At 42.7% G+C, this 20,470-nt stretch overlaps 1 protein-coding gene across 3 annotated transcripts in view; it reads left to right on the forward strand.

The window, feature by feature from the left end:
- LOC135541823 (natural resistance-associated macrophage protein 2-like) overlaps positions 1 to 20,470 on the forward strand; it is a 37,977-nt gene that overhangs the window by 3,411 nt on the left and 14,096 nt on the right. Inside the window, exons 2-16 of one of the 3 annotated variants that reach the window (XM_064968233.1) lie at positions 492 to 586; positions 4,003 to 4,139; positions 6,049 to 6,168; positions 14,310 to 14,429; positions 14,541 to 14,647; positions 14,876 to 14,946; positions 15,070 to 15,137; positions 15,314 to 15,469; positions 15,741 to 15,899; positions 16,058 to 16,144; positions 16,322 to 16,441; positions 16,634 to 16,783; positions 17,180 to 17,253; positions 17,542 to 17,695; positions 17,903 to 17,965. In XM_064968233.1, coding sequence (XP_064824305.1) covers positions 553 to 586; positions 4,003 to 4,139; positions 6,049 to 6,168; positions 14,310 to 14,429; positions 14,541 to 14,647; positions 14,876 to 14,946; positions 15,070 to 15,137; positions 15,314 to 15,469; positions 15,741 to 15,899; positions 16,058 to 16,144; positions 16,322 to 16,441; positions 16,634 to 16,783; positions 17,180 to 17,253; positions 17,542 to 17,695; positions 17,903 to 17,965 — 1,620 coding nt within the window. In that variant the 5' untranslated portion in view covers positions 492 to 552. Of the gene's footprint in view, positions 1 to 491; positions 587 to 1,001; positions 1,259 to 4,002; positions 4,140 to 6,048; positions 6,169 to 14,309; positions 14,430 to 14,540; positions 14,648 to 14,875; positions 14,947 to 15,069; positions 15,138 to 15,313; positions 15,470 to 15,740; positions 15,900 to 16,057; positions 16,145 to 16,321; positions 16,442 to 16,633; positions 16,784 to 17,179; positions 17,254 to 17,541; positions 17,696 to 17,902; positions 20,172 to 20,470 lie in introns of those variants that run through there. The other 2 variants (XM_064968234.1, XM_064968232.1) reach the window with 2 other exon arrangements.

Raw genomic sequence — 20,470 nt, forward strand, 5'->3', positions numbered from 1 at the left:
CTGCATGGAACTTCCTTCCATCTCATATTGCTAAGCAGCAAACCTGGTTTAAATAAGCAGCAAACCTGGTTTAAACAAAACAGATAAAGCAACATTTCTCGGCACAACGCCTCTCACCTAGATAGTTTGTCTGTATGCATTGATATGTAGACTACGTGTGCCTTTAAAAAAAATGTATTTCTGTCCTTGCTGTTTTTGTCAAATTATGTTTTGTGTGGACCTCAGTAAGAGTAGCTGCTGCTTTTGCAACAGCTAATGGGGATCCTAATAAAATCCCAAACCAACTGTTTACTAACACTGATCCTTCAGTGATTCAGTGGGTGACTGGAGTGACAGCCTGCAGATAAACTCTGGTCATTGTGGGTAATTGGTCAGAAATTAAGGCTAGAGATGGAAGCATACTTTTTTCAAACCCAAAATAAGTGTTACTGGTCTCTGCAGTGTTGTATTATATATATTTAGTTTAATTTCAGTTGCCTGTTTCCAAACAGATCTCCAGTCTCTGCGTTTCCAGAGCTCCCCTCCACCCCCCTTTAACCCCAACCCACACTGATGGAGACAGAGCGGGAAGCTGACCTCCTGGAAGGTAACGTTAACAGAAACAAGACATTCCACCACACTAACTCTCACGACTTACTGTGGTCAGCTCAGCAAACATGGTGCATTATAGGCTCTATGCCAGTATACACAATACATTGTAGAAAAAATAACTCCCGAACACACGATTTACCTCTGCACATTTTCGATCCAATACCTTTTTCAAGACAAAGTGAGATTCACCTTGTTGTTTTTAGGGCATTAACTCCCAGCACCACAATGAGATAAGCTTGGTGGTAGTGTGTGTGATAACCCTCTTCTAAAGTGTCAAGAAGTGACACAGCTCTTTTGGGAAACAGCATGGTCATTGTTTTCAATTTAGGAACTTGTGCCTTGGACTTAGAAGGGATGTGTTATTATTTCCTTGCATGACTGTGTGTGGGGGTGGTGATGATGTGGCAATAGAAATCAGGAGTTTGTGACCAAGCTTTCTTTCCTTGGGTTGAAGGGGAACGGGTTAGTAAGTTAGTCTTTGCCATCCTGAGTCTGACTCGTGTATTGAAATAGGAAGTTATTGAGACATTCATTGAGTTAGGCTATATATAGCCCATGTAAGCAACGCTCCTGTTAGAAGAAGTAGACTTGGACCCAAAGAGACTGTAGTGCGAGAGGAACCTTTGGGAGATGAAGGAAGAGAAGCCCAATGAACATTCCAACCTGAGTAAGAACAGATCATTGTATCAGACCATCGGTAGAGTGGTACACTGTTAGTGTAAGAGAGTAAGGAGGAGGATGCATTAAGGGTCTAGAATTCTTGTGTAATGATGTGATTATTGGGCTTTTGATTCAAATAATGTGACAATTCATGTGATCTCTCTGTTCATATTTAACCAGTTACGCAAATAGATATTTGGCCTTAGTATTGCTCTTTGTTTAGCCTACTTTTCAGAGGTATGATGTAGCCTATTCATGTAAAAAGTGCATTGAAAGAGAAAAATGACACCTTCTATTAATTAAGCTATTGGGTGGCAGGTAGCCTAGCGGTTAGCGCATTGGTCTGTTAAAGGATAGGTCGCTGGTTCGAATGCCAGAGCCAACAAGGTGAAAAATTAGCCGACGTGCCCTTGAGCAAGTCACTTAACCCTAATTTGTTCCAAGGGCGCAGTACTACAATGGCTGACCCTGTAAAACAACACATTTCATTGCACCTATCCGGTGTATGTGACAATAAAAATATTGTAAAAAATGTTTGTTGGCCCTTCCTGGAGACTCAGCCAGGTTAAGAGAGTTGATTGACTCTCCCTTTACAGGGGACTTTAATGTGGCACTTCCTTGTTGAAGTTGGCAAACGCTTCTGTCATTAGTCATACATGCTTTCAAGTGACTATAGATGGCTTGTAGAGACGTAAAGTATGGCTTTCAATCTCTTGACTGGCACGGTTGTCATTGAATGTCTGCTTTAATTTGCAGCTGAATCAAATCAAATGTTATTTGTCACATGCGCCGAATACAACAGGTGTAGATGAATAAACAGTGAAATGCTTATTTACAGTCTCTAACCAAAAGGTGTTAGGTGAACAATATGTAAGTAAAGAATTAAAAAGACAGGCTATATACAGTAGTAAGGCTATAAAAGCCCTTAACCAACAATACTATTTTATTTTCTTAAAACTGCAAGTATGTACTAAAATAAACTGAAGTAATAAAATAAAAAAAAATAATTAAGGAGCGACAATAAAATAACAGTAGTGAGGCTATATACAGGGGGTACCAGTACAGAGTCAATGTGCAGGGGCACCGGTTAGTCCAGGTAATTGAGGTAATATGTACATGTAGGTATAGGTAAAGTGACTATGTTTGGAAAATAAACAGAGTAGCAGCAGTGTAAAGGGGGGGGGGGGACGACGACAATGCAAATAGTTCCGGTAGCTGTGTGATTAACTGTTCAGGAGTCTTGTGGCTTGGGGGTAGAAGCTTTTAAGAAGCCTTTTGGACCTAGACTTGGCACTCCAGTACCGCTTGCTGTGCGGTAGAAGAGAAAACAGTCTATGACTAGGGTGCTGGAGTCTTAGGCAATTGTTTGGGCCTTCCTCTGACATTCGTGGTATAGAGGTTCTGGATGGCAGGAAGCTTGTCCTGGGCCGTACGCACTACCCTCTGTAGTGCCTTGCGGTCGGAGGCCGAGCACTTGCCATACCAGGCGGTGAAGCAACCAGTCAGGATGGTCTTGATGGTGTAGAACTTACTTTTTGAGGATTTGAGGACCCATGCCACTTCTTTTCAGTCTCCTGAGGAGGAATAGACTTTGTTGTGCCCTCTTCACGACTGTCTTAGTGTGTTTGGACCATGATAGTTTGTTGGTGATCTGGACACCAAGGAACTTGAAGCTCTCAACCTGCTCGACTACAGCCCCGTCGATGAGAATGGGGGAATGCTCAGCCCTCCCTTTTCCTGTAGTCCACAATCATCTCATTTGTCTTGATCGCGTTGAGGGACAGGTTGTTATTCTGGCACCACACTGCCAGGTCTCTGACCTCCTCCCTATAGGCTGTCTCATCGTTGTCGGTGATCAGGCCTACCACTGTTGTGTCATTGGCAAACTTAATGATGGTGTTGGAGTTGTGCCTGGCCGTGCAGTCATGGGTGAACAGGGAGTAGAGGGGACTGAGCACGCACCCCTGAGGGGCCCCTGTGTTGAGGATTAGTGTGGCAGATGTGGTGTTCCCTACCCTTACCACCTGGGGGCAGCCACTCAGGAAGTCCAGGAACCAGTTGCAGAGGGAGGTGTTAGTCCCAGGGTCCTTCACTTCGTGATGAGCTTTGAGGGTACTATGGTGTTGAGCGCTGAACTGTAGTCACTGAGTAGCATTCTCACAAAGGTGTTCCTTTTGCCCAGGTGGGAAAGGGCAGTGTGGAGTGCAACCTCTGTGTATCTGTTTGTGCGGTATGCAAATTGGAGTGGGTTTAGGGTTTCTGGGATAATGGTGTTGTGAGCCATGACCAGCCGTTCAAAACACTTCATGGCTACAGATGTGAGTGCTATGGGTCGGTAGTCATTTAGGCAGGTTACCTTGGTGTTCTTGGGCACAGGGACTGGTGGTCTGCTTGAAATATGTTGGTATTTCAGACGCGGTCAGGGAGAGGTTAAATGTCAGTGAAGACACTTGCCAGTTGGTCAGCGCATGCTCGGAGTACACGTCCCGGTAATCTGTCTGGCCTTGTGAATGTTGACATGTTTAAAGGTATTACTCACATCGGCTACGGAGAGCATGATCACAGTCGTCAAGGAACAGCTGATTGTCTTATGCATGCTTCAGTGTTGCTTGTATCGAATCAAATGGTGTGGAACATAGCTTGGTCATGGGAAGAGTGTGGGTAGAATAGAATCTCTCTTCATATTGCTCAGTCATGTGATCACAGTAGTTTTCATGTCACTCACTCACACACTCTCTCTCACACACACAGAGGAACCTCCTCAGGAGAATGGGGTCATCCAGAGCATCCAGGGCCTGTACAGCTCCACCTCCCCTCCGGCCTCAGACGACGAGCCTTTCTCCACATACTTTGAGGAGAAGGTGCCCATTCCAGAGGATGTCACCCAGGTACTGAGGCCATGTGCCCTATGACCTCACAGGCATTATTAAAACAGAGCCCAGGACCTCACACAGAGTATTAACAGTCTAGAAAACCACAGGGATTATTAACTCAGAGGGTTATGACGTCAACGTCTATGACCTCACACAGATGAACCTAGAGCCTATGGAATCACGTGCAATTATGACCTTATAAAAAAAACAGTACCAGTCAAAAGTTTGGACACACCTACTCATTCAAGGGTTTTTCTTTTCTTTTTACTATTTTCTACATTAAGAATAATAGTGAAGACATCAGATCAAGCAAGTGACTGATGTGGTGTGCTCCTTAATGCCATCGGAGAAATCCCGGAACATATTCCAGTCGTTTAACATCTGCTTCATCTGACCACTTTTTTAATAGACTGAATTACTGGTGCTTTTCTGCTTTAATTTTCACTTGTAAGCAGGAATCAGGAGGATAGAATTATGGTCAGATTTGCCAAATAGAGGGCGAGGGACACGTCTGTGTGTGGAGTAAAGGTGGTCTTGAATTTTATTTTCCTCTGGTTGCATATGTAATATGCTAAAGAAATGAGGTAAAACTGATTTGTTTCCCTGCATTAAAGTCACTTGGAGTGCCACCTCTGCATGAGGGTTTTCCAGTTTGCTTATGGCTGTACACAGCTCATTGAGTGCGGTTTCAGTGCCAGCATTGGTCTGTGGTGGTAACAAAAACACGTGTTTTACCAGAGGCTGCTGTTCTGTCCTGTCGATAGTGTATAACCTGCCAGCTGTATGTTCTTAATGTCGTCGTTCAGCTACGACGGTGGGAACCACACACGCAGCGATTATCCATTTACCTACTGAACCAAAAATCTCATATTTAGACTCCTCAGACCAAAGGATAGATTTCCACTGGTCTATTGTCCATTGCTTGTGTTTCTTGGCCCAAGCAAGTCTCTTCTTATTATTGGTGTCCTTTAGTAGTGGTTTCTTTGTTGAAATTTGACCATGAAGGCCTGACTCAATCAGTCTCCTCTGAACAGTTAATGTTTAGTTGTCTGTTACTTGAACTCTGAAGTATTTATTTGAGCTGCCATCTGAGTTGCAGTTAACTCTAATGAACGTATCCTCTGCGGCAGAGGTAACTCTGGGTCTTCCTTTCATGTTGCGGTCCTTATGAGAGCCAGTTTCATCATAGCGCTTGATGTTTTTTGCGACTGCACTTGGAGAAACTTTCAAAGTTCTTGGAATGTTCCGGCTTGACTGACCTTCATGTCTTAAAGTAATGATGGACTGTCGTTTCTCTTTGCTTGTTTGAGCTGTTCTTGCCATATGGACTTGGTCTTTTACCAAATAGGGCTATGTTCTGTTTACCCCCCTACCTTGGTCACAACTGATTGGCTGAAACACATTAAGAAGCAATGAAATTACACAAATTATTTTAACAAAGCACACCTGTTATTTGAAATGCATTCCAGGTGACTACCTCATGAAGCTGGTTGAGAGAATGCCAAGTGTGCACAACTGTCATCGTGGCAAAGGGTGGCTATATAATATGTTTAGTTAAACACTTTTTTTTTAGCTTACTACATGATTCCATGTGTTACATAGTTTTGATGTCTTCACTATTATACAATGTAGAAAAATGTAAAAATTGAGAAACCCTTGTTTGAGTAGTATGTCAACTTCTGACTGGTACTGTATATTACATCACAGTTGAGTCATAGAGCCTATGGCATCACAGGGCCTATCTTCTAAGTGTGTATGACCTCAAGAGAATATTATGCTAAGCTGATGACCTGAATAAAGTGATACACAAAGATTCTATTAGTATAGAATAATTTAGAAATTATAACTTCAATGACTGGTAATACTTAATGCTAAGATTTATTTTCAGGCGTTGTTTGTAATATTTGCGATCCTCTCTTTTCAGGTGTTCAGTTTCCGTAAACTCTGGGCCTTTACGGGACCTGGTTTCTTGATGAGCATCGCCTATCTTGACCCAGGGAACATCGAGTCCGACCTGCAGTCTGGAGCTAAAGCTGGCTTTAAGGTGAACACAAACCTTCATTCAAGGGACAGGGGTACCAAGTCAAATCAAATGTTATTCGTCACGTGCTTCGTAACCAATACGTGTAAACTAACAGTGAAATGCTTACTTCCGGGCCCTTCCTAACAATTCAGAGAAAGGAAAAATGGAGAAATAATAGATAAGTAATACACAATGAGTAACAATAACTTGGCTATATACATGGGGTACAAATACAGAGTTGATGTGCTGGCGTACGAGGTAATTGTGGTAGATACAGTGGGGCAAAAAAGTATTTAGTCAGCCACCAATTGTGCAAGTTTTCCCACTTAAAAAGATGAGGGCCTGTAATTTTCATCATAGGTACTTACACTATGACAGACAAAATGAGAAAAAATTTATCCAGAAAATCACATTGTAGGATTTATGGATTTATTTGCAAATGATGGTGGAAAATAAGTATTTGGTCACCTACAAACAAGCAAGATTTCTGGCTCTCACAGACCTGTAACTTCTTCAAGAGGCTTCTCTGTCCTCCACTCATTACCTGTATTAATGGCACCTGTTTGAACTTGTTATCAGTATAAAAGACACCTGTCCACAACCTCAAACAGTCACACTCCAAACTCCACTATGGCCAAGACCAAAGAGCAGTCAAAGGACACCAGAAACAAAATTATAGACCTGCACCACCAGGCTGGGAAGACTGAATCTGCAATAGGTAAGCAGCTTGGTTTGTAGAAATCAACTGTGGGAGCAATTATTAGGAAATGGAAGACATACAAGACCACTGATAATCTCCCTCGATCTGGGGCTCCCAAGATCTCACCCCGTGGGGTCAACATGATCACAAGAACGGTGAGCAAAAATCCCAGAACCACACGGGGGGACCTAGTGAATGACCTGCTGAGAGCTGGGACCAAAGTAACAAAGCCTACCATCAGTAACACACTACGCCGCCAGGGACTCAAATCCTGCAGTGCCAGACGTGACCCCTGCTTAAGCCAGTACATGTCCAGGCCCGTCTAAAGTTTGCTAGAGAGCATTTGGATGATCCAGAAGAAGATTGGGAGAATGTCATATGGTCAGATGAAACCAAAATAGAACTATTTGGTAAAAACTCAACTCGTGTTTGGAGGACAAAACACCATACCCACTGTGAAGCATGGGGGTGTAAACATCATGCTTTGGGGCTGTTTTTCTGCAAAGGGACCAGGATGACTGATCCGTGTAAAGGAAAGTATGAATGGGGCCATGTATTGTGAGATTTTGAGTGAAAACCTCCCATCAGCAAGGGCATTTGAAGATGACACGTGGCTGGGTCTTTCAGCATGACAATGATCCCAAACACACCGCCCAGGCAACGAAGGAGTGGCTTCGTAAGAAGCATTTCAAGGTCCTGGAGTGGCCTAGCCAGTCTCCAGATCTCAACCCTATAGAAAATCTTTGGTGGGAGTTGAAAGTCCGTGTTGCCCAGCAACAGCCCCAAAACATCACTGTTCTAGAGGAGATCTGCATGGAGGAATGGGCCAAAATACCAGCAACAGTGTGTGAAAACCTTGTGAAGACTTACAGAAAAACGTTTGACCTCTGTCATTGCCAACAAAGGGTATATAATAAGGTATTGAGATTAACTTTTGTTATTGACCAAATACTTATTTTCCACCATAATTTGCAAATAAATTCATTAAAAATCCTACAGTGTGATTTTCTGGATTTTTTTCCTAATTTTGTCTGTCATAGTTGAAGTGTACCTATGATGAAAATTACAGGCCTCATCTTTTTAAGTGGGAGAACTTGCACAATTGGTGGCTGACTAAATACTTTTTTTGCCCCACTGTATATTTTGATTTAACACTTTTTTTTTTGTTGCTTACTACATGATTCCATATGTGTTATTTCATAGTTTTGATGTCATCACTATTATTTTACAATGTTGGAAATAGTAAAACTAAATTAAAACCCTTTAATTAGATGTGTCCAAACTTTTGCCTGGTACTGTATGTAAATAGAATATTATTTTTTTAAATTTACATTTGAAAACATTTCAATAAACCTGTATTTGCTTTGTCATTATGGGCTATTGAGTATAGATTGAGGGGGAAGAAAACAATTGACTCAATTTTAGTAAGGTTGTAACAAAATGTGGGAAAACGTCAAGTGGTATCAACTTTCTGAATATGTTGTAGATACACTTTCATTCTAAAGTTTGGGGTCACTTAGAATTTTCCTCTTTTGAAACTTTTTTTGTCCATTTAAAAAAACATCAAATTGATCAGAAATACAGCGTCGACATTGTTAGTGATGTAAATTACTATTGTAGCTGGAATATCTACGTAGGCGTACAGAGGACCATTTATCAGCAACCATCACTCCTGTGTTGCAATGGTATGTTGTTTAGCTAATCCAAGTTTATTTTAAAAGGCTAATTGATCATTAGAAACCCTTTTGCAATTACCTTGGCTTGGCTTCTTGCTGCACTCGCGAAACAGGTGTTCAGCCTGCAAAAAATGCTGATTACTGATTTTGTTGTGAGAATTTGAAATCGGCTTGAATTAAAATGGCACCGGAAGAAATGGCAGGAAGCTTTTTACGGGTGCCTACCAATTGTGCTATTGTGGGTTTTTTTCGTGTTATTTGTAAATGATTTTGTACATAATGTTTCTGCAACCGTATCTTACGGCAAAAAAGAGCTTCTGGATATCAGGACAGCTATCACTCATCAAGGATTAGACAAAGATTTTTTTCTACAATGAGGACAACGCGCAACACATTCTCCAAACACCCCACAAGGCCGACATCCCCGTTATTTGCAAGAGGTTGTGACGCAGGTACAGAGGTCAGACAGCCAGATGCCTGGTCAGGACCTGGAGAAGGTGACTGGGAAAGCTGCCTTTATCATCAATACTACTCGCCAACGTGCAATTATTGGACAATAAATTAGATGAGGTACGATCACAAATATCCTACCAACGGGACATCAAAAGCTATATAATATCCAATGTTTCACGGAATCGTGGCTGAATGACATGGATATTCAGCTAGTGGGATATACGCTGCACCGGCAAGATGGAACCGCACACTCCGGTAAGATGAGGGGGGGGGGGGGGTGGTCTGTGCATGTTTGTAAATAGCTGGTGCACGAAATCTAAGGAAGTCTCTAGCAGAGTATATTGGGGTAAATTGCAGGCCACACTACTTGCCTAGAGTTTTCAGCTATAGTTTTCGTGGCTGTTTATTTACCACCACAGACATGCTGGCACTAAGACCGCACTCAGTCAGCTGTATAAGGAAATAAGCAAACAGGAAACCACTCACCCAGAGGTGGCGCTCCTAGTGGCCAGAGACTTTAATGTAGGGAAAATTAAATCAGTTCCACAAAATTTCTATCAAAATGTGCAACCAGAGGGAAATAAATTCTAGATCACCTTTACTCCACACAGAGACGGGTACAAAGCTCGCCCTCCATTTGGTATATATGACCACAACACTATCCTCCTGATTCCTGCTTACAAGCAAAAATCAAAGCAGGAGGCACCAGTGACTTGGTCTATAAAAAGTGGTCAGATGAATCAAATCAAATTTATTTATATAGCCCTTCGTACATCAGCTGATATCTCAAAGTGCTGTACAGAAACCCAGCCTAAAACCCCAAACAGCAAGCAATGCAGGTGTAGAAGCACGGTGGCGAGGAAAAACTCCCTAGAAAGGCCGAAGCCTGGTTCCTCTCTAGGTTATGTGGGGTGGCCAGTCCTCTTCTGGCTGTGCCGGGTGGAGATTATAACAGAACATGGCCAAGATGTTCAAATGTTCACAAATAACCAGCATGGTCAAATAATAATCACAGGCAGAACAGTTGAAACTGGTGCAGCAGCACGGCCAGGTGGACTGGGAACAGCAAGGAGTCATCATGTCAGGTAGTCCTGGGGCATGGTCCTAGGGCTCAGGTCCTCCAAGAGAGAGAAAGAGAGAATTAGAGAAAGCACACTTACATTCACACAGGACACCAAATAGGACAGGAGAAGTACTCCAGATATAACAAACTGACCCTAGCCCCCCGACACAAACTACTGCAGCATAAATACTGGAGGCTGAGACAGGAGGGGTCAGGAGACACTGTGGCCCGATCCGAGGACATCCCCGGACAGGGCCAAACAGGAAGGCTATAACCCCACCCACTTTGCCAATGCACAGCCCCCACACCACTAGAGGGATATCTTCAACCACCAACTTACCATCCTGAGACAAGGCTGAGTATAGCCCACAAAGATCTCCGCCATGGCACAACCCAAGTGGGCGGTGGAGCAGATGCTAAACTACTGGACTGTTTAGCTATCACAGACTTGAATAAGTTCAGGGATTTTTCCGATGGCATTGAGTACACCACATTAGTCACTGGCTTTATCAATAAGTGCATCGAGGACATCGTCCCCACAGTGACTGTACATGCATGCCCCAACCAGAAGCCATGGATTCCAGGCAACATTCATACTGAGCTAAAGGGTAGAGCTACCGCTTTCAAGGTGCGGGACTCTAACCCGGAAGCTTACAAGAAATCCTGCTATGCCCTGTGATGAACCATCAAACAGGCAAAGCGTCAATACAGGGCTAAGATTGAATCATACTACACCGGCTCCAACACTTGTCTTATGTGAAAGGGCTTGCAAACTATTAGACTACAAAGGGAAGCACAGCTGCGAGCTGCCCAGTGACACGAGCCAGACGGGCTAAATCACTTCTATGCTCGCTTCGAGGCAAGCAACACTGAGGCATGCATGAGAGCATCAGCTGTTCCGGACGACTGTTATCATGCTCTCTGTAGCCGACGTGAGTAAGACCTTTAAACAGGTCAACATACACAAGGCTGCTTGGCCAGATGGATTACCAGGACTTGTGCTCCGGGCATGTGCTGACCAACTGGCAGGTGACTTCACTGACATTTTCAACATGTCCCTGACTGAGTCTGTAATACCAATATGTTTCAAGCAGACCACCATAGTCCCTATGCCCAAGAACACAAAGGCAACCTGCCTAAATGACTACCGACCCGTGGCACTCATCTGTAGCCATGAAGCGCTTTGAAAGGTTGTTAATTGCTCACATCAACACCATTATCCCAGAAACCGTAGACCCATTCCTGTTTGCATACCGCCCAAACAGATCCACAGATAATGCATTCTCTATTGCACTCCACACTGCCCTTTCCCACCTGGACAAAAGGAACACTTATGTGACAATGATATTCAGTGACTACGGCAATGGCTCGCACTCTGACCGCAAGGCACTACAGAGGGTACTGGGCCGTACACACTACATCACTGAGGCTAAGCTGCCTGCCATCCAGGACCTCTACACCAGGCGGTGTCAGAGGAAGGCCCTAAAAATTGTTAAAGACCCCAGCCACCCCAGTCATGGACTGTTCGCTCTACTACCGCATGGCAAGCGGTACTGGAGTGCCAAGTCTAGGTCCAAAAGGCTTAACAGTTTTTACCCCTAAGCCGTAAGACTCCTGAACAGGTAATCAAATGGCTACCCGGACTATGCATTGTGTGCCCAACCCCTCTTTTGACCCTGCTGCTACTCCCTGTTTATCATATATGCATAGTCCCTTTAACTATACATTCATGTACATACTACTTCAGTTGAGCCGACCAACCAGTGTTCCTGCACATTGGCTAACCGGGCTTTCTGCATTGTGTCCCACCACCCGCCAACTCCTCTTTTACGCTACTGCTGCTCTCTGTTCATCATATTTGCATAATCACTTTAACCATATCCACATGTACATACTACCTCAATCAGCCTGACTAACCGGTGTCTGTATGTATCCTCTACTTTTATAGCCTCGCTACTGTATAGAGGTTTACCGATTTTTAATTAGGGCCGATTTTAAGTTTTCATAACAATCGGAAATTGGTATTTTTGGGTGCCGATTTTGCATATTTTTTTATAAATACCTTTATTTAACTAGCCAAGTCAGTTTTGAACACATTCTTATTTTCAATGACTGCCTAGGAATGTTGGGTTAACTGCCTTGTTCAGGGGCAGAATGACATATGTTCACCTTGTCAGCTCGGGGGATCCAATCTTGCAACTTCACAGTTAACTAGTCCAACGCAATAACCACCTGCCTCTCTCTCGTTGCACTCCACAACTGCTGTTACACAAATGCAGTAAGCCAAGGTAAGTTGCTAGCATTAAACTTATCTTTATAAAAAAACAATCAATAATAATCACTAGTTGACTACACATGGTTGATATCACTAGATATTATCTAGCGCGTCCTGCGTTGAGGTAATCTGACTGAGCATACAAGTATCTGACTGAGCGGTGGTAGGCAGAAGCAGGCGCCTAAACATTCATTCAAACAGCACGTTTGTGCATTTTGCCAGCAGCTCTTCGTTGTGCGTCAAGCATTGCACTTTTTATGACTTCAAGCCTATCAACTCCCGAGATGAGTGAAGTGAAATGGCCAGCTAGTGAGCACGCGCTTATTGTCTTTGTGTTGCTGGTTCGAGCCTAGGGAGGAGCGAGGAGAGGGACGGAAGCTATAGTGTTACACTGGCAATACTAAAGTGCCTATAAGAATATCCAATAGTCAAGGGTTAATGAAATACAAATTGTATAGAGGGAAATAGCCCTATAATTCCTATAGTAACTACAACATAACTTCTTACCCAGGAATATTGAAGACTCACATTAAACGGAACCACCAGCTTTCATATGTTCTCATGTTCTGAGCAAGGAACTTAAACGTTAGCTTTCTTACATAGCACATATTGCACTTTTTCTTTCTTCTCCAACACTTATTTAAACCAAATTGAACATGTTTCATTATTTACTTGAGGCTAAATTGATTTTATTGATGTATTATATTAGTTAATTTAATTCAGTATTGTTGTAATTGTCATTATTACAAATAAAAACATATTTAAAAATCGTCCGAGTAATTGGTATCGGCTTTTTTGGTATCGGCGTTGACAAATCATAATTGACCGACCTCTACTACTGTATATAGCCTGTCTTTTTACTGTTTTATTTCTTTACTTACCTATTGTTCACCTAATACCTTTTTTTTGCACTATTGGTTAGAGCCTGTAAGTAAGCATTTCACTGTGAGGTCTACACCTGTTGGTATTCGGGCGCACGTGACAAACTTTGACTTGATTTTTGAATTAATCGGCCATGCCTCATGGCTAATGTTTGCGTTTTAAATAATGCAGTAGTAGCTCTGGCTTTTTTTGTTTCACCTGCCGGTTGGAAGGTGGAGACTACGGTGTCCGAGGCGGAGGGACTGTTCCTGACTACTGCCGATGTGTGGCTGATTTTTCTGGTGCTTTATTGCAGTAGAAGCATCACTCAGTTGGGTGTTACACTGTCGACAATGGAGGATCAGCTACCTATGGAGGAGTGGCTACTATGAAGGAACTGGGAACTTCAGACAAAGAGATGGACCCTGATGAAGAGCTTCTGGCTTGACTGACCTTCTCCCTGGCTGTAGCATTGATGCTCCCTCGCAAGCCATAGTTTTCCAAACTGCCTCAACTCCATTCGTTTTCAATCTTTCATTTGTTGATTAATGTTAACACATTTTTTATTTTTTTATCCTTGATGATTTGCAATGTATCCACATGTGTGATCTATTGTGATTTTGTCAAATATAGCAGTCTTATGGCTTGGAGGTGGTAGAAGCTGTTCAGGGTCCTGTTGGTTCCAGACTTGGTGCATCGGTCATATTTTGCTGTGCGGTACCAGAGAGAACAGTCTGTCTTGGGTGGCTGGAGTCTTTGACAGTTTTTAGAGCCTTCCTCACACCGCCTGATATAGAGGTCCTGGATGGCAGGGAGCTCGGCTCCAGTGATGAACTGGGACATGCGCACTACCCTCTGTAGTGCCTTGCGGTTGGATGCCAAGCAGTTGGCAAACTCCGTGGTGATGTAGCCAGTCAAGATGCTTTCAATGGTGCAACTGTAGAGATTTCTGGACCATGCTCAAATTTGAAGACAAATAATTTACTCAAAGGCAGTTCTATCTCCGGTTGGACAGTAATGTAATAGGGAATGCTGATTATAGAATAAAACATCTGGTCTTTATGCTCTTGTTTGTTTAATTTACTCCAATGCTTCATCACCATTATTTTGTCCCTCGCTCTCTTTCTCTCTCAGCTCCTGTGGGTGTTGTTGGGGGCCACCATCATCGGCCTCCTCCTGCAGAGACTGGCTGCGCGCCTGGGGGTTGTCACAGGGATGCACCTTGCAGAGGTCTGCAACCGCCAGTACCCCACTGTGAGTAACCCTCCCTCGCCCTACACCATATACAGGGGTTTAAATTAATTGAATGTGATTGCTTTGTGTTATATCCAGTCTTGTTCTTCACTCCTCCATCCCCACTCCCAGGTTCCTCGTATTATCCTGTGGCTGATGGTGGAGCTGGCCATCATCGGCTCAGACATGCAGGAGGTCATCGGCTGTGCCATCGCCTTCAACCTCCTCTCTATGGGCAGGTAGCTACAGTACCATCCGCCAGCGCCCAACCAAGCCACACTATACTATACTACACTACACTACACAAAGAGTGCGTCCCAAATGACACCCTATTCCCTATATAGTGCCCCCTGTTCAAAAGTAGTGCACTATATAGGGTGACATTTGGGATGCTGACAAAGGCAAACAACGGATGCTCTAGTGGTCAATGTATTGGGGTCAAACTATCATTGTTGTTTATCTACCAGGATTCCACTTTGGGGAGGTGTCCTCATCACCATCATTGACACCTTTGTGTTCCTTTTTCTAGATAAATATGGTGAGTGTTTCTTTGACACATTAAGATGTCTGTGATTTTTAAGTCCTTGGGTACAGGTGTGTGTGTGTGTGTGCATTTCTATCTGGGCGTGTTTCAAAATTATTTCCGACTTTTGTTTTTTAGGCTTGAGGAAACTTGAAGCCTTCTTTGGTTTTCTCATCACCATCATGGCTGTAAGCTTTGGATATGAGGTAAGAACAAGCTTTTCCCTGTGTTCATCTATAAAAAAAAATACCCTTCTGTAAACCTGCCAGCTGGTTTTTGTAGTATATAGCGCAGCTTTAATAGAATTTGGTAGTTTTTTTTCTTTTTCTTTTCTGCATTTGTGTGTATCAGACTGCCATCTCGTGTGTGTGTGTGCCTGTAGTATGTGATGGTGCGTCCGGACCAGGGGGAGCTGCTGAAGGGGATGTTTCTGCCGTACTGTGAGAACTGTGATACTGCCCAGATGGAGCAGGCTGTGGGCATCGTAGGAGCGGTCATCATGCCCCACAACATCTACCTGCACTCTGCCCTCGTCAAGGTAGGTCTCTTGCATTATGACATAGTGAAAGTCTTACACTCCTCTATAGTATGACATAGGAGTCAAAGGCCTGCTTTATGACTTACTACAGAGTCAAAGATCTTCAATATGACGTAGTAGAGGGTCGTCATTGACCTTTACTATGACATAAAATATTGGTAACGATTGAAACAATCATTTATACATTTTTGGGCCAAACAACCAGAAAGTACAATGTCACAGGAATTGTGATTTATATTTTAATTAATTTTAATGATATTTTATTGTCTAGTCTCGGCAAATAGATCGTGGGAACAAGAAGGAGGTGAAGGAGGCCAACAAATACTACTTCATCGAGTCAACTATTGCTCTCTTCATCTCCTTCCTCATCAACGTCTTTGTTGTAGCAGTGTTTGCTGAGGCCTTCTACGACAAAACCAACATTGAGGTGGTGGGTAGAATGACTAACCAGACCCAGCATGTCTCCTTGTCTCGGACTGTAGCAATCCTTTACAGATGGTTTATACATTAATATAGCATCAGTATGGCACCTCTAAACCAGTGACCTCCCTTGTTTGTGATGTGCTGCTGTTATTCTGTGTGTCACAGAATGCAAAATGCAATGCATCAGGCAGTCCTCACACAGACCTCTTCCCTCTGGACAACAGCACGCTACAGGTGGACATCTTCAAAGGGGTACATCTTTCAAGGATTAACAACAATCTATATAACCTGTGATATGAAATCACTTTGATACTGTATATACCTGCTATCTCAGTCAATCATTTTGCCATGAAATGAACATTTGTTTGGTGTTGATAATATGAATAACCATGGGGGGAATTTCTACAATCTCCCACTCACTCTATACAGGGCGTGGTGCTGGGTTGTTTCTTTGGCCCTGCGGCCCTCTACATCTGGGCCATCGGGATCCTAGCTGCCGGACAGAGCTCCACCATGACAGGCACTTACTCTGGCCAGTTTGTCATGGAGGTGAGAATGTGCACAAGTACCCAACTACCATGTTTGTTTGTGTATGCGAGAGTGCACATTGTATTGTTAACCTCTAAGTCAATCCTTGTGTATGCGTGTGTTGGTGTTGTGTATGTAAACACCTCAGTGTTTAGTCAGTAGGGATGTGTGTTTGTTTGTATATTGACTATTTTCTCTCTTCCCCTGCCTCAGGGTTTCCTGAACCTGCGTTGGTCCCGTTTTGCCCGGGTGCTTCTCACCCGCTCCATCGCAATCTTCCCCACCCTGCTGGTGGCAATCTTTCAGGACGTACAACACTTAACGGGCATGAACGACTTCCTCAATGTATTGCAGAGCATGCAGGTCAGAGAGAAGACATGACCAGAGCCCTATCAAAAGTAGTGCACAAAATGGGGACTAGGTTGCCATTTGTGATGCCGTAGGGGTCTGGGAACATGCAGAGAGAAGAGACAGGGCTTGCTGTTTGGGGTTTTAGGCTGGGTTTCTGTATAGCACTTGGACATCGGCTGATGTAAAAAGGGCTTTATAAATATATTTGCTTGTTTAGGGAGAAGGGTGCAGGATGGAGAGGGTGAAGACTTGAGCCTAGGGACTGCAGGTTAGAGAGAGGGGTAGCAGCTACTCTGGGCTGGCTTGGGAGTCTTTGGGGGTGTTAAACTGATGCATGTATTATTAAAAGCTATTGAAGGGACAGAGACAGAATGTCGTTAGTTCTTTCTGTCTCTCTTTGTTCCACAGCTGCCGTTTGCTCTGATCCCCATCCTGACCTTCACCAGTCTGACATCCATCATGGATGACTTTGCTAATGGACTGTGAGTCACCATAACCCTCAACCCATGTAACACTGAAGATTGCTTCTGTATTTGCACTGATAGACCAAAAAATTAATAAATGTGATGACGGGGAATGCATCTCAAATGGATCCTTATGTCCTACATAGTGCCATACCTAGTGCACTCTGTAGGGAATAGGGTGCCATTTGGGACGTAGTCAGATTTATTTCTGTATTTTCACTGATCGACCAACTAATTAATAAATGTGATGACAGTGACCCTTTATCATTGATGCCTAACCGTTTCGTCTGTGACTGTGCTCCTGAGGGTGTGGAAGATTGGCGGAGGGGTGGTCATCCTGGTGGTCTGTGCCATAAACATGTACTTTGTGGTGATCTACGTGACCAGCCTGAACAGTGTGGCGCTCTACGTGCTGGTGGCCTTGCTCTGCATAGCCTACCTAAGCTTTGTGTGCTACCTGGTGAGTTACTGTAGTAGTCATTATAACAGCATGGACTGGGTTGGATAAGCATACAACACTGTAGATCAATTCTCAAATAAAGAGGCTACCGTTCGATGCGGAATACTAGATACTGAATGCAGGGATATGGTTTGAAAAGATGGATTGTAAACTATTATATGGAGTACAGTGATCCTCTTCTGACCTCCCCTCTCTGTGTGTCTACAGACGTGGCAGTGTCTGATAGCCCTCGGTGTGTCCTGTCTGGATGTGTCCTGTCTGGGCAACAGGGTAAGCAACAACCGCCACGCTGTGTTCATTGAGGAACAGCCAGCGTATGACACCTAAAAAGGAACAGGACAGTGTTTTAAAATACAAGACAGACCAAGACTAACGTTGGCTGTGCACAGCAGATCACCTGCTCGGTGTCGACAAAAGTTGGAGATGTAGAATCGTTGGGAAATGAACAGAAAATGACGCTCTCGCTGCACATAATGTTCTTGTTGGTCTGTCATGTCCTTCAGGCTTTGAGAGAGACGTACACCTTTTTATAGAGATCTTAAGACCTATCCCTAAATCATGAGATCAACACTTCAGAGAACATTTTCCCTCCACTGTTCTAATTGTTTTATCGTGTTCTGTTGAGCTACTGGTATGTGGGGTTTATTATGTAAAACCCAATTACGACGACCCCCTGTCCCTTTTTAGAGTCCTCAGGGTTCAGTTATAGTTTATATCCTATCCTGTATTTTCATGCTCAAGCAGAGCGGGTGTGACATTCTTATGCTTTTCAATTAGAAAATTAATTTTGAATTCAATTTCTCAAATTATTGCAGTCCTATTCCAGGTTGACAAGTTATGATCTGGCAAAATGGCAATTCTTAACCTGCTGACATAATAAGCTGAAGTCTACAGTATTTGGCAGCTGCTATCGGTCTGTTTGGTAATTTACTTTTTTCCGTTATTGTACCTCTGTATGAAGACACCATTTATGATTATTTGGTCAAATGAAGAACTGAAGTATATCTCTCCTTGCTGTATTATTGAATTCATTTTAGATTTTTGTTCATTATAATTACAGTTCTCACCTTTTCAGCAAAAGAAACCATGGGAAGAGAACACTTTTAGTTTGGGTTGAGCATAATTTAAAAATGACCTTTTTTAGTCAGTATTTTCAACACGCATCTCTCCATTCAAACTGATTTTTTTCAGAGTGCATGTGTTTTGACTTCAAAACTGTTAATAATCTGTTTGTAAATTGGGGTTGTTCCCCACTAGAAGTGAGGATTTGGTATGGACACGTATGTACAATTTGATGTGACCAGGAAGGACGACAAACTTTTTAAGTGTAATATCCTTGTTATGGCGAGTAAATAAAGAATTCTCGCATATCTTTTCATTTAGAGTTTTGCCAATTGTTTAACACTGTGATAGACTTATTGTAATGTGGTACTAATAACATGCCCCTTGCTACCTTTACTAAATTACGTATGTTATAACATACCACTTGAGGTTAGTTTTTATCTTGAATGTTAGTTGTAATGTTTTTGATAAACATCAGATTGGAATTACAGGACTGTTAAAAGCATTCATGAGTAATTTCCTATAATGCCTCAATGCTTTTTCATAAGATTCTATGATTGTTTTCATTCCAACAAAAACCTATAATTCCAAGTGAGATCGAAGTCAAATGCTGAAATTCTGTTTTAACAAGTTGATTGCCCTTAAAGGGATACTTCAGGATTTTGGCAATGAGGCCCTTTATCTACTTCCCCAGTCGGATGAACTTGTGGATACCATTTTTATGTCTTTCGATGCGGATGTTGCCACTTTGTCATTGCGCTAATGCTAGTTAGCAACTTCCGTCAAAGTCTAGTCATTGAGCTCATGCTAATCAGCATTGGCTCGCAAAACTAACTTCCTTCATACTGGACACAGACATAAAAATGGTATCCACAAGTTCATTTGACAGAGACATTGCTTTAAAGAAAAATTACATACCAAAAATATATTTTGTTATTTGGTTCATTAGTCCACTGTTGACAAAGTCCCAAAATGTTTTGCTTGTCAGCAATATATTGTTTTAAGATTGAACATGCATATAAAGAACTGGTTTCTTGCCGATGGTTAATGCATTAAACAATCTTTAAACTTAATTCATGCAGTTCTTGTATGGTCAAGCTCAATCTACTTGACTAAGAATAATATTCAGCAGCCAAAAAAGGTTTTAAGGATTTTACTATGTTTTTACCAAGGTTTTAAGAGAACTCAAATGTAACTATCTATAGTGTCACACCAGTGCATCTCTCTCTGTATAATACAGCCAGGCAGACTCTCTTAGTAGTACATTGTTCTGACGAGAGGTGCATTTGAACCCAGCAGAACCAAGTGAAGCATATTGTAGATATAAGCTAAACGACAGTGTCTGTCTCACTACTGAATAAAGCAACACCATGTATCAAAAATAAAAATCAAAACAAACATGGTTATTTCTAGATGTCTCGTGTCTTGGTGTTCGATGAAAGGATTTACGTATTTTTACTTTTTCCCCCTCTTTAATAATAAATAGTTGGGTGTATACGTTTGTCCTATTTCACACATGCACAAGTGTGTATTATACGCATGTGTGGATTGAAAATGTGTGTTTGCATATCCCACTCCCGAGACACCCTCAGATCCAGGGATCAGCCATTGAGGGTGACCCTGGAGCAGTTAGGATTAAGTGCCTTGCTCAAGCACAGACAGATGTTTTTCTTCACCTAGTCGTTGCGGTGTTGACCTTTGGGTTACTGGTCT

This window comes from Oncorhynchus masou, chromosome 6 (genome assembly GCF_036934945.1).
Source record: "Oncorhynchus masou masou isolate Uvic2021 chromosome 6, UVic_Omas_1.1, whole genome shotgun sequence".
Taxonomy (NCBI): Eukaryota; Metazoa; Chordata; class Actinopteri; order Salmoniformes; family Salmonidae; genus Oncorhynchus; species Oncorhynchus masou.